At 37.0% G+C, this 14,798-nt stretch overlaps 1 protein-coding gene across 3 annotated transcripts in view; it reads right to left on the reverse strand.

Moving 5' to 3' along the window:
• Nucleotides 1-1,045: 1,045 nt before the first annotated feature.
• Nucleotides 1,046-14,798, reverse strand: part of CCDC50 (coiled-coil domain containing 50) — a 75,448-nt gene continuing 61,695 nt past the window's right edge. For all 3 annotated transcript variants that reach the window (XM_070466237.1, XM_070466238.1, XM_070466236.1), the window contains 3 exons: nucleotides 13,505-13,584; nucleotides 9,423-9,529; nucleotides 1,046-7,427 (listed from right to left, as the gene is read on the reverse strand). In XM_070466237.1, the coding sequence (XP_070322338.1) occupies nucleotides 7,408-7,427; nucleotides 9,423-9,529; nucleotides 13,505-13,584 (207 nt within the window). In that variant the 3' untranslated portion in view covers nucleotides 1,046-7,407. The remainder of the gene's footprint in view (nucleotides 7,428-9,422; nucleotides 9,530-13,504; nucleotides 13,585-14,798) is intronic.

The following is a 14,798-nucleotide window of genomic DNA, read 5'->3' on the forward strand; positions in this document are numbered from 1 at the left end:
CCAATTTTGGATTGGGTTTCCTTAGCACATTTTCACAGTAGTATAAATACATAATAGAGATCATTTAGACTCCCTGTAACATTTGCCAAAGAAGAAAGTGAAGTCTAGGGTCTGGTTCAGGGAAACTAGTTCTCTCTCTTAAATCAGTTTATAGTCATTGAAAATAGTGTCTTAGTTTTAAGTAACCAGCTGAATTTCTGCAGAATCAGTTTCCACATCATGGCTAGTCTAGCAAACAAAATTAGATAAAGAAACACACCTCATAAAGCTAACATGTACAATAAATGGTAGTTATTATCGATGTCTATTTTCAACATCCATGGAATATATATGTGGTGCAGACTGTTTTTGGCCTCATGGAGTGTAATCATTCGGATTATTGTGTGAACACTCACTCATGTTTTTCTCTCAAATAAATCAGCCAAGCTATCAACCACCACACACAAAACAAAGCCATTTTTCTAATGGTTTAGATTTGGGAATACTTGTTGAGTACATTGAGTTGAGTACATTGAGTTAATGTACTAGGCATCAATGTACACTTCCCTGGTAGCTCAGCTGGTAAAGAATCTGCCCGCAATCAGGAGGCCCCAGTTCAATTCCTGGCTCAGGAAGATCCCCTGGAGAAGGGGCAGCCTACCCTCTCCAGTATTCTTGGGCTTCCCTGGCACAGATGGGAAAGAATCTGCCTGCAACGTGGGAGACCTGGGTTTGATCCCAGGGTTGGAAAGATCCCCTGGAGGAGGGCATGGCAACCCATTCCAGTATCCAGTATACTTGCCTGCAGAATCCCCATGGACTGAGGATCCTGGCAGGCTACAGTCCATGGGGTCACATAGAGTCGGACACAACTGAATGACTAACACAGCACACAGGCATCAGTATAATGTTATATATGGTTACAGTAATCAGTATAAGAGAAAAAGCTACTGTTATTAAATGATATTTTAGGGTTAACTTTATAAAGAAAAAACAAATGAATGTTCACAGAACTCCCCAAGTCCTTGAATGCAGTAAAGAAAACATGAGACAGAGACCACTGATGTAACAAATGAATGACTTTATTAAGAGAAAATGACAAGGTTGGTGTTTGTCACCAACCATTCAGGAAAACAAGCACACAGACTTATACAATACTTTGGTTTAAAAATTATTCATAATATCAATGTTAAACCTGATGTTAAAGGAATCAAATGGGAAGCGAAGTGTAAAAAATGAAACACTGAAACACAACCTTGCATAGATGAACAGATGGAGATGTCTAAGTGGCACTGAAGGAGGCTTGAGTGCTGGACAGACATCGCCACCTCAGCCGCCCAAGACACAAGGATGTCTGCAGTACCATGTTTCTCACTTCCCCCAAAGGGGTCGTGAGCAGGAAAGTGTGCTGCATGAAGGTGAACTCAAAGAGTCTGTTTCCATAAGCCTCGTCCAGAAGGATGCACACACACCTGCCAGGACCCAATATCAGTCACCTTTAAGGCATCCACAGTGTCTCTCAGTTTCATTAATCTCTAGACAGGCGTGTGATTTGAGGTGGCCTCCTCTTTTTCTGAACTGAGGCCAGTAACTCTATTCCATTAAGGTTCTGTTCAATTCTGTGAAATAACTATTTCAAAGCTGCCTTTCCCCTAGGGCTTGGCTACAAACTGGTAAGTGCTTGGGATAACATCTCACTTGTTTAAACATCCACATTCTAAATGTCAAAGGGCTTTTTACCGAAGCATCCAAAACCTTTTGGGCACTGTGCAGTTATTAATCTTTCCCTCTCAAGAGCGTACTTTTCCAATTTTGAGACAAACAACAGCACACCTCAAACTTCCTAAGCGTCTTGATTCATATGAAAAACTCCTGTACTTTACAATTCAGCACCCATCAAAACACAACAGTGTGTTGGGATAGATTCTTCTTAAGGACAACTGCATTTACAGAGAATTCTCACTTTGGAATATCATTTTTATATCCTATCATCTCATAATACTTCATGAACAAATACTACTTTGCTATTAAGAGGCAGGTGGAAAATACAGCTATACTGGGAAAAGGCATTTGGCTTTCAGTTGATGGCAAACCTGAAGTTACAGCCTACAGGGATTCCAGTGACTAATTCAATGAGAAATTTAAAAAAATTCTATCAAAAACCTTCCCATTATATTTAACAGCTAGAAACTATTTTAGCAATTATGGTCCGAAACTCAGGGCAACAAAAGATTCTCCCAAGCATATGAGGTGTAACAATATATCCTCTCAACTTTCTCTTCGCTGTCCTTAACCCTTGCTCTTTTGTGAAGGAAATGTCACTTAGACCCTGTCTTTCAATTCTTCCATTCTTTCTATATGAACCTCTGCAATGAGTCATGGGGCACCAAGTTACACAATTAACTCTGTCCTTAACTGAAATGCTGAAATCAGCACAGTGCGGGCTCCTTACGCTATGCAAATTTACTCAAAAGTGAGAGAAACATTTTCCAGTTTGCTGAGAATACACAAAAACATTTAAGTCTATTAGGAACATATTTCTAGGCAGTGTTCACAAATATTTAAGGGCAGAGTGATCTTCAGGACCAGACATTTCCACAAATCAACATGATTACTTAGATGACATTGTATTACTCTGTGGCATCAAATGCAAGCCTAAAAAACCACTCTGGTGTCTTCCCTACCCTAGCAAAAGTTTTTCTGATTTTCTCTTGAAAGTAATAAAACAGAAACACTTTTCACATCAACAAATCTGCCATTTGAGTAAATGCCTCTGTTTTGTTTGGTTTTTCTCCTTTGTTGTTAACGTCTGTATGCATTTCAATACACAAAGAGTGTTAGCAACATTTTTACAGAATAACTGACTTCACTGCGCAAGAGAACCTTTGGAAACATCTTCTACACAAACACCATAGGAAATGAAGACAGTCAACTCTCAACTATTCAGGAAGTGATCACCTGAAGAATAAGCTCAGGAAATTCTCACTCTCCGACCACCAGCCTTCCTGATCATGCCACTGCTCATTGAGACCGAGAGGCAATCTGAAATGAAATGGCACAGCTGTCACTATGTCCGTCACCCACAGCTCGGTGGGAGGAGGTCCAAAACGTCCGATGACACGGATGTTTGGGGCTCACCTGTGAATCTGATACCTCAATGGAGAGTTGCCAGTCACTCATCTAAGGAAATACAGTACACTGACCTTGGTCAGAATCAAACTAATTTAAGGCAATACTACTCCTCACAGACGTTGCTGACATAAGTGTAAGTCTCACAAGAGAAGTGACTCTGTGGAAGTGAGGGTTTCCTTCTTTACCCTTCCCTTCTTGCCTTCTCTAGAAGTAAATCTACCATTTCTAATGAGAGTTAAATGGCAGGAGCAACAGCAGCCTCAAGTCTTCCCTTTGATGATCTTATGTACCGCCAGGGATGAAAGAGACTCTTTCTGGAGAGCCCTGGGTGACACTGAGCCCTGCGCGTCACCATCAGGACAGTCTCCGCATGCGTCTCCCTGCCCAGCTGACCTACGAGAGATGAGGGAGGAAAAAGATCCTGTCACCAGTAAGACCAGCAGTTATGGCTTTCAGACACAGGCACCGCCAGACAGAAGGAAAACTGGGGTCACTTTATCTAATCACTCCTCTCACTCTGAGCTGTAAGCAATAAATAGACAAAGTATTATTAAAAATGTTCTTTTTTTTTTTTGCTCAAACACCTGGTTTTGATTTTTGTATGTTTGGTTCTACAAAAACTGACGTTATCAGGATATTACACACTCTGTAACAGTGAAATCTACTGGAAGGGTTCCCTTTCTACATTAAAGTCCCCAACACAAACCAAAGGGAAACAAGCCTTTGAGAGCAAGTTCTGTTTTGTTCTCAGTTCTTCAGAAAGCTGCTTATGTGGCAGTCTCGTGCTTGTAATAGGCTGAGGATATTACAATCACTACAGTTACCTTTCAAGAAAATCAACACTGAATAAATGAATAATCTCCCCCAACGTGATTTTTATATAAAGGCAACACTCATTAAAAATCAAGGTCCTAAAATGTTAACCACTCTTGTGGTAAACTGAATGCACCATATTATACCAGGGGTTTCTAAAGAGCAATTTGGCACAAGACAAAATTCGGAGAATATCTGACAGCATTAAAGAAAAATAATTATCAGTTAAACATTAGTTTTATACTGAAAAGTCCCGACATTGTGCAAAAGGTATGGACAGAGTCAGCAATGGATTTATTCATCATCCAGTTCTGCTGCAGGCCAGGCAAAGAAAAGGGGAAAACAAGTTCGGTTCCTAATTTTCTCAATTGAGTTCAATGGAGCACAAGGCCCAAGGTTGTGCTTTTTGGAATATGTTGATCTAGATCCAAGTGGCCACTGCTATTCTTGAAAGGTTTTCCTCTTGGGAGCATCTATCCTTATCTTTTCTACTTCAGATGTTTCCCTATGATCAAAATCCATGAAGTCTTTTCTGCAGTTCATCTGCTGCTGGTTATTGTAAATCCACTTGATAAATATTAAGTCACTGTGTGCAAAGTCACATTCTAAAACTTTCAGTGTCATTTTAAAGCATATGAAGCAAGCATCCAGTCGCCCAAAAAAAATATGTCTAACAACAATTTGACAATACAGTCACATATTTTTTCAACTCAGAACATTTTAACTGACCCTTTTCTAACCTTGCTTCCAGGTGATTACTTACAAAGAGTTAGGTTGGGGTGATGGGGTGTCCTTGTCCAGCAGCCTCATGATAAGGCTCCACAACACACTGTGCTCATTCGGTAACACTGATGTTAGTGGGGTCTGGCCCCTGGGAGAACAGAGGTATGGAAACAGGGAGATTTTCCAAGGCCAGAATGATTACATCACAACATTAAAGCATAATACACTGTGGATCTAAAAATTTAACTGCGTGTGTTCCAGCAATAGGAAAAGAAATAAAATAAATGCTTCCATATTGATATAAAAATGACAAGTGGAAAGCAGAGAACACAGTGAAGATGTTTGGCAGTTTCTTAAAATAAAGTGCTAGCTGCCTCTAAATGGGGCTTCTCAGGTGGCGAAGTGGTAAAGAATCCACCTGCAATGCAGGAGACCAAGGTTCGATCCCTGGGTTGGAAAGATCCCCTGGAGTAAGAAATGGCAACCCACTTCAGTATTCTTGCCTGGAATATTCCATGGACACACACAGTTGCTTCTATAGCCTCAAAATTAACAATAATTAACAATTACACTATTTGAATGAGAATAAGAGGAATTCAACTGGTTGTTTGATATGTCTTCTTATTCACAGGGAAAGAATTACTCTGATACTCCTTAAAAAGTGTTTGCTTTACAAAAAAAAAAAAATTAAATTAAATTAAAATATTTTAAAACTCTCATCTTTTAAAAACATTAAAAAAAATAATGAATTTTTAATACAGATGTTGAATTGTGTGTAACAAGGGAAATACTACCTTTGGTCACTTACTAACATAGCTGAAACACTAACATCCTGGTTATGTGTAAAGTGACCTGACATTTTTTGAGTAAAATACACCCAGTGAGCATTTTACAGTAATAAATATGATTGCATAAAGTAGCACATGAAAGGATAAATGGAGAATTTGAAAAGAAGAACTGATCATTGTATGAGATAGAAAAATAAACATTTATAAAATAAAAATATGGCAAATGATGTTGCCCATTTGCCTGATTTACAAATAAAAATACATTGTTTTTCTTTTCTTTAAAGCTACCATAAAAAACTTTTTAAAACATGAAGCAAAATCACAGGGCAGACAAAGAAAAATATAGCATTACCAAGAATCAACAAGGCCTAACCTTTGATATTTAAAACATCCTCTGGAATTTGATTTAAGGCTAGGACGTCCATTTGGTCTCCTCTTGTCTATTTAACTGAAGATTTTTCTTCCTCAGTCATTTCATCCTGGACGTGCAAAGTTCTGTTCTTTTCCTTTTCCCTATTTCTCCAAAATGATTACAACCTTAAGGGTTTTATTTCTAGATTATTATTTTCTCAAAACTTAACTCTTAAGTATCCTTTACTTAAGTTTATACAATCTAAAAACTATGAAACTAAAGCTATTCCTCAAAATGAAAAATCCAAATCCTCTGAGAAGCTAGTCTAAAAAACTTCGTGAATACTGCCCAACTAGAAAGACTATTTCAAAAGATAAGGCAAACAGAAGGCAGTTCCCAGCCAGAAAGGAATGGATTAACAACTTTTTTCTCAAGTATAAATATGCTGAATATACAGCATGACTGATATTTATGTTAACTAACTGGTATGGAAAAAGCAGCATTTCCATGAGGCTAAAAGATTAACAAAAATTCCAGATTTCCTAAAGAGGGGTTTAAGGTCTGGCACAAAGGAATCCAATGCCCATGGGTCACTAACATATGTGCAGGACCAAATACTTGGATGAAGAGCTTCTTTATCAACTTCAAGTCCAATTAATCTGCTTATTGACAGATAACACAAAGTATTTTTGAGAAGTTGCCAAGCAATGCTGTTATGTTTTATATGCAGGAGGAAAAATTCAATCTTACAGCCAGAGAAAATGACAGCATCATTACTTATATAAACATCTTTCCAATTCTAATTCCCTTGGCTTTATACGTAAATGTAAAATAAGAGAAGGGATACAAAATTTTTCATCTTTAATTGATCTTGCAAACTTGAGTTAAAACTTCTTAGAATTAAATTTTTGCCAATAAGTACTAAAAAATGGTTCAATGCCCAGAGGCTTCAGAATTTTTGCTATTGAGGAGGCAATGGCAGAGACGGTGTTACTGAATGACATCTAGGCCAATTTTCCCAGGAGGGTGTGTAAGGATACATAAAACCTCTACAGTCTTTATAGTCAGTTACATATTTCAACTGTTCCTTTTTTTTTTTTTCTTTTTAAATACTTTATGGTTGTGATTTTTTTCTTTCCCTGAATAGAAAACAAAAAAAAAAAGCAAAAGTCTCTTATCTTTTAATATATCATACACTAATGCATCAAAAAGCTATTTCTTATATTTTTTTATTCTGCATTGCATCCAAACATTATGTTTTACTTTGATCACTACCTCCACAAAATCCTAACTGCTAAGTAAAGCCTACTCATTAAATATCAATACTCCATACCTAATGAAAATGGCATTTTATAGAGCTCTTAGATACTATACCCCAGGAAGCATAGGCTCCATAGAGATGGCCAATATTCAGAAGCTAGATTTTCTTGTACTGCCCAAGTGATCAGGAATAACCAAAACATTTTAAATGAATGAAAATTATTCATGGTTCAAAAAACACTTGAGGATAAATCTCAGGAATACAAAATAGAGGAAGAAAAAAATAAGCGTGGAATGTGTTCTGTATCATCCAGTAATTTTGCTACAGTGAGTCCATTTTCAAGGCAGATTCCTAGGTTTTTACGGTTTATAATGGAAACCTGAGGAGAGAAGGAAAAAGGAAGAAAAACAATTAAGGAAAAAATCTCAGAGACACTGTTTTTCTCCCTGTTCAAATAAACTAATGTTATCTATATTTCTATGCATTTCAAATGGTTCATGTGTTTTGTTTGTTCTTGGTTGTAAGCATACAAATTGGCTCTCCATATCTGTGGGTTCTCCATCTAGCATGGATTGAAAATATTCAGAAAAAAACCAAAATCCCAGAAAGTTCCAAAAAGCAAAACTTGAATTTGACATATGTTTGAAGTATTTACAGAGCATTTACATTGTATTATGCATTATTAATACAAGTAATCTAGAGATGATTTAAAGTTTAGGGGAGGGTGTACATAGGTCATATGCAAATACTATGACATTTTATCTAAGGGGCTTAAGAATCCAGGGATTTTGAGATCCTCGGGAATTTTGAAACCAATCTGCTGCAGATAGGTACCTAGGAAACTGTACTTATATTCAGAATCAATGTCTTGGTTTAGTATTATGTATCAAATGTATGACAAGGACATGAATACACCCCCTAAAAGTAATGCTTGTATACAATTTGAGAAAGAAATCATGAGTTAAACAAGGGATGCTGAAAAGGTCACCAACTGATGAAAATTGTAGTGTAGGGGTTGTTTTGATAATGTTCAACTAATCTCATCTTTTTGGCTTATTCTCAACATTGGATAAATGGCAGAATGACAGGGGAACAGGAGAAGGAGAGCTGTTTATTATTTTTATTTTTAATTGGAGGATAATAAGGAGAGATTAAAAAAATACAACGCCTGGCAAAATGTGTCCCCCAAAATTCTAATTTAAAGGGTTTGGAGTGGCACCTGTGCATTGGTATCTTGTGTATCACTGCAGAAAAGAAAACTTAAGTAAGCTTGGAAAGGTAATCATTAGATTTGGGAAAAGATAATGAAAACATCAATTAAGAAATCTTCAAAAAACATAAAAAATAAAAAACATCAACTAATAGGACCTAATATTTGTGAAGTCTATTGCAATCTGCTTTCATATATTTTACTTCTATAATCCTGACAATGCTGACACCATTAAAATCACCTATATTTTTAGATGAGCAAATTAATATAAGAAACTACATTTTCATTATCTCATTTTATGACTGTCATAAAATTACACATTAAGTCAATGCCTATCATTGGTAAAGGAGACAGACCTGATTATTCCTTTCATTTTAAAGATCTGGTCCAACTTAGATCTCATGTTCTTTCCTCATTTTTTTTGCCCCATTTTTCTTCGCCCCGTTTTTCTTCTGTGTGATGTTTCTGTGATGCGTATGTGTATCTGTGTACTTTAATCTAATTAAGAGAGAGTCATGGGCTGATGGGAAACAATAGCCAGGACAATAAAAGTCCAAGAGACCTAAATGGGGTACAAAGCCACCCATTAAGAATCTGATAAAAGCTATGAACTCTCCCAGAAGAAAATGCAAATACTGTTGACCCCTGAACAATGCAGGGAGGGATAGAGGCACTGACCCTTTGCACAGCTGAAAACCCACGTACAATCTACAGAGGCCCTCTGTGTGTCTGTTTGCTGACCCAGCCACATGGATGGTGTAGTGCTACAGTATTCACTACAGGAAGAAAAAAATTCCATGTATAAATGGACACTCAAAGCTCAACCAAGTGCACACAGAAAATCTTCCATCCAATTTAAGGTGTCTGCTTCCTATTTTTAAATCATTTTTTTTGTTTATTTTTTAATAAATGAAGAATAGCTCTTCTCCAGTAGATCTTCCCAACCCAGGAGAATCGAACCGTTGTCTCCCATATTACAGGCAGATTCTTCACCAACCGAACTATCAGGGAAGCCCTCTAATAAAGAAGAATAATATAATGATCTGCTCAGAAGACGAACTTATTTTTCCACTCTAGTGATCTATAATATAGCACCTGGCTTTTCCACTATAGCATGGTGATTATTAAAAAAAGATCTTACAGCTGAAAATACACTTGTCTTACCTTTATGAGAAGACTCTGACTTTGAGCAGTGACGTGTGGAGTTATGCTGGTTTCCAGAAGGAGTGTAATCCAAACCCTCAGCATCTGTCATGGCAGGTGGTGGTGGCCTAAGAAAAGTCAAGATTTAAACAGCTACTCTACGTAGTGATGACTATGATTCTACCCCTCACTGGATCACTTAGAAAACATAGTTTCGGTGGAGATGCAAAGCCAGAATATTTCAGAATCCTCATAGTAGTTCCGAGCCAGTTGTATAACCTTGGATAAATTATTTAACTTGTTTCTTTGTTTTGATGCACATAATTCAATAAAAGCAAGTATCTTCTGAGCATCTAATAAGTGTGAGGGCATTGTGCTAATAAGTTTGAGGCACTGGCAGGCTTCCCAGCGGGCTCAGACAGTAAAGTATCTGGCTGCAATGCGGGAGACCTGGGTTCAATCCCTGGGTCAGGAAGATACCCTGGAGGAAGGGAATGGCAACCCACTCCAGTATTCTTGCCTGGAGAATCTCATGGACAGAGGAGCCTGGCGGGCTACAGTCCATGAGATCACAAAGAGTCGGCCACAACTGAGCAATTAATACATTCACATTCATTTACTGTGCTAAGGGATAGATAAACAAAGATTAATGAGATATGATCACTGCCATTAATGAGAAATATATTTTGTTTTTGCAGGTTTCATCAAGAAAAAGAGAAAGAAAGGAACAGACAGATGGGGTAAGAAAGTAATTAAGGGAGAGAAGGCTGCAGCTAAGAAGGGAGGGAGATGGGACATTGGTCAACACAGAAAATTTAAAGCGAAGTTTGTTACACCACTAGGTGGCAGAGTAGAGCTTAGAGAAGGAAAGGACAGCTTTAATACATGTGCAACTTCATGTCAAAACAAGACAACTGTAAAAAAACATATGGGAAATTTTTAAGACTCCAAACTTCTATTAGTTTAATTATATTACAGATTTTTGCAGACACTTGGCATTGCTAAAGCTGGAAAACAAAATCTCTCATTTTTTTGGTGTTTCCCAAAGGTGTGCTCAAACTATGTGTTAAGAGCATGGAATCATTTGTTTATAAATGTTAGAAATTAAATAAGTGGTTTTCCTTCATTATTCACAGACACTTAGAACATTCACCTTTAAAAAGTAACATAAGTCTTGGCAGGTAAAGTTGAGACAAAGCAATCTGACTCCAGGATTAAGAATGTTAACTAAAGAAGTAACTTACACTCAAGAAAACAGGCTTTGTAATCAGGGTGGCAGGGTCTATATTTTACTCTTTTCATTATCTTCACTAGATGACCAAATACTGGAGAAACGCAAGCCAACTGGCACTGTCAGAAAAACTCTTCACCAAGGAAAGGGATGCTGAGGTGCTGAACAAAGGTCAGGATGCCAACAAATCCTCTAGGATCCCCCCATGAGTATAAACAAATCAGTCTAGGATACCCTCAGTTATCTGGTGTGCTGTTTTATTAATTTTTTGCTTATGTGGAGAACAAATCTTGGGTTAATGCTTCCGGGGTCCTACCAAATTATTTGTTGCACTGGAGACGGTTATTTCAGTTAGGGGTATTTAAATCCAAAGTTGGAAAAATCTTGTTAACTAATAGTTTGTTTTATAGTTTCTGATGTATTAGGATTACCTGTTTCTAACTGTTCTTCTGAAATGATTTATATATTTAAGCTAGTGATAAAACCGAATATACTTCAGAATTCACTCAAAATTCATTTCTTCAAGAAGCCTTCCCAGACACCCAGACTAGGTTAAATGTCTCCTTATGCTCTTCTAACAACCTGCATTTTTCATCCTTAGCATTTAACACAATTATAGTAGTTAGCTGCATAATTGTCTGTTGAGATTATAAATTTCATAAGAGCAAGAAAATTTTTGTTGACTGCCACTTACTCTAGGTCTGGGCAATTATTATGGGGCTCAATAAATACTGGATAAATGAATAAGTGGAGAAAAATATATTTCATATTCATAAGAACACTGTAGGAACCAAATGACATTTATAAAATCCTTAAGTTTTTCTAAGGGAAAAATACAAAAACAAAATACCAGGTAGCATTATTAACACAAAATCCTATAGTTAAAACAGTTTAGAACTTAGGTTAAAATTTTTTCCAATTACAAAGAATTGGAATTAATTCAGATTGCCAACTAGTTTTCGGTTTTTTAGAGCAGAAATCTGTAATGGACAATGAAAATGACTTTTCACCATGACTGTCATAAGCTCTACATGAGACCCTGTTTCCCTGTACCACTATTAGCACTACACTGAAGAAAACATCTTGAACTAGCAAGCTCCACGTTTCTCAATCCCTGCAACCATCTCTTTCTGTACAAATGGTTAACTCATCTTCCACCATGATTAAATGCGAAAGAGGAAACCACAGACTCTAACCTTAACAAAGCATACCTTCTAACATTAATTGTACAAGTTATCTATAATAAGATCATAAGCTATAAGTTTTAACTATGAAATACAGGTTTCATAAAATTCTTATTCATTTTGCTTTGCCATAGTCTTTCTGCAAAGAAAGATTTTTTTTTGTATTTTATTTATTAAAAAATGAAAATTTTTTTTATTTTAATAAAGACAAATATTTGTCTTAAGTCAAAAAATGACTTCAGTTTTACTAGTCATAGGCCACTTTTCACTCATTTACAATGGCCAGTTTTAACACAAGATCATTTGATTATTCGTTCTTTCAATATATCAAATATTTTTAAGAGAACCCATTACATTTCAGAAAGTTGTTTTCAACTTTAATAAATCCTTTAAATAGACATTTCAGGCTGTTCTATCATATGCTGTCAAAAATACTGGTGTTCTAAAAAGTCCAAGGACTTCAAAGGCTGCAAAATAACTCTAAAGATGATTTTAATTCCCTTTATTTAAAAAAAAATAGGCATAATAAGCAACACCTACCTATTTACCTACTGAGAACAGATTAGTTCTTCTTATTTTACTTGGATGTTGTGCAGGGATATAAATAAAGCTGAACTAAATCTAAAATTTGCTTTAAAAGACATTTGGCATGTGTGTAACTAAAAGCTATAAGAAGAACCAACTGTATACAATTAGACAAACTACATTACTGTGCCCTAAATGTTTTACAATCTGATATAATTTTCTGAAAGGTATTATCTTCTGAAAGCCCATGGGTTTAAAACCAGAGTATAGCTTTTCAAGAACATTAAATATATTCTATTTAAGGAAATAAGTCTAGTAGTTCAATCCTTGAGCAGTGAGTGACAACAAGAGTGTATATTTATCAATGTCATAAAACTATGCTTTAACAATTAGTAAATATACCAATAATCAGGACCAAAATACTGTACAAAGTTTCAATAATTTAGAGTTTTCAAATGTTAGATTTAGTGTTACTTTTGTCTTTTTCTATTTAACATTCTCTCTTCCTCTTCCGATCAGTTTTTCCTTGAAAAGCAACAGAAAACAATAAAGAAAAAATAAAGGCTGCTTCCCAAAGACTTAAATGTTGACAATTTGCAGTGGAAAAGTAGCAGTTGCTCCATAACCACCATCCCAGACTGCCTGAGAAAAGTCAGAAAGTATACATATACTGTAGCCACAGCTACATGCTGTTGTGGGATGAAGAACAGTCTGCAATGACTGAAATGAGTATTTGTCTAGGACACTGAGACTCACACAGAAATGAACTTAGACGTGTGTAAATGTCATGCACACACCAATGTGATCATGGAACTCAGTAAACATTTAAAACCTGAGATTTTACTTAAGAAAATGGTTAATCTCATCCCTTCTTAGTTGAGGGCAGTCAATTAGTGACTCCAGAGATAAGAACCTAACAAAAAAAGTGCATCTCTCCTTACGTCAGCTTCTGTAAAATTCCCCATCTTCCTGACTTGACTTGTTCAACGCAATTTAAAACAGAAAACAAAGCTTGAAAATAATCCTGTAAGACTTGATACCTCCTCACAACTTCAGATTTCTGGATCTCCTCTCCAAGGAACACACACTCTTTTCAGGCAGCCCATATCTCTTGCTCACCCCAAGGTCAAGATCCTCAGTCCCCTTTTCAGGTGTCATCTTACCGTGCGGGTCTGTCGTTCTTAGAACGGTGAGGTTCATCACTCTCTCTTGACTTTGAGTGTGCTGATTTAGCTGTTTTGGGCTAAGGGGGAAAGAAAAAAGACACACACACACAGAAAACAGCAAACAGAGAGAGATTAGATTTATAGATTATCTAAATGATGTCAAACTCTCCTTTCACAATTTTAGGTTACTTACCTAGCTTAGCAACATAAAATATTTTTAAACACAGTCACTTAGAGACCAAAAAATTATAGTTATGAAACAGTGTTGCAGGCTGTCAGTGCAACCAGATGAGTGGACTAAACCCTCACAAGCAGGCTTGACCACAGAGTGTGCTTCGTCACCCGCTCCTAACAAGGCAGCTACGCGGCAGCTGACAGGAGCTGGAGCGAGCACGGCCCTCTCAAGCCTCCCCTGCCCCACACCCTCTCCTGCAGCTCTTCTGTGAAGTGCTGAGATAAGAGCATATGGTGCTCACTCCTGAGTGGGTTTACAGGTGTGAAAACCCCCACCGCATGGAAGACGTGAGCTACCTGATGACCACAAGCACACAGTTTCCAGATCTTTTAAAAATGCTTTCCTGAAAGCCACCGGGGAGTTTGGGCCTTTTGAGTACTAGCTGTTCCTGACTACACGTGTGGAGCCTTACAATAAATGCTACACTTTCCTTCATCACAGCCCGGAATATCAGTAGATTTGCTTTACTGTGCAAAGCAAGCAGATCCAAGTTTGGTTCAGTAACAGAACTGGAGGACTTCCAGAGTCTATGGAGTCCAGCTTCACGCTCTTAAACTTGTTTCTTAACATCTGACTTGGGGATGATAAACTTTCAAGCCCAGAAATAAGGCATATTCATGCCAGCTATTCTAGAGAGGAATAACTCCAGCCCCACTGACAGAATCTAAAAATAACAGAAGTCCTGATGCTTGCTAGAAATGTGACCTTCTTTCTCTTCCCTTCCTGATTTGTAATCTTTAAAAATACCTACTCCAGCATAGCTGAGTTAACAAAGAACTTGAGGAACTCTTGGGCAATTACTTGCAGCTTAATTTATGTAACAGGAGCATTTGGGAAGCCTTCTATGAAAATGATATATGTTTGTTTGGAGAAATCCTAAATTACAAACAGGGTAAATGGATAACATGGAAATAATATTTTCATTTGCTTTTAGATTCACAACTGAGCAACAGGCAACAGTAGAGAAATACTATTACAATACTTTCTCTTTCTTCACTTTCTCAAAACATATGCTGAGACTGTGACAGGACCAGAGGCCCAAGGGATGATTTTGTT

This window comes from Odocoileus virginianus, chromosome 4 (assembly GCF_023699985.2).
Source record: "Odocoileus virginianus isolate 20LAN1187 ecotype Illinois chromosome 4, Ovbor_1.2, whole genome shotgun sequence".
Lineage (NCBI taxonomy): Eukaryota > Metazoa > Chordata > Mammalia > Artiodactyla > Cervidae > Odocoileus > Odocoileus virginianus.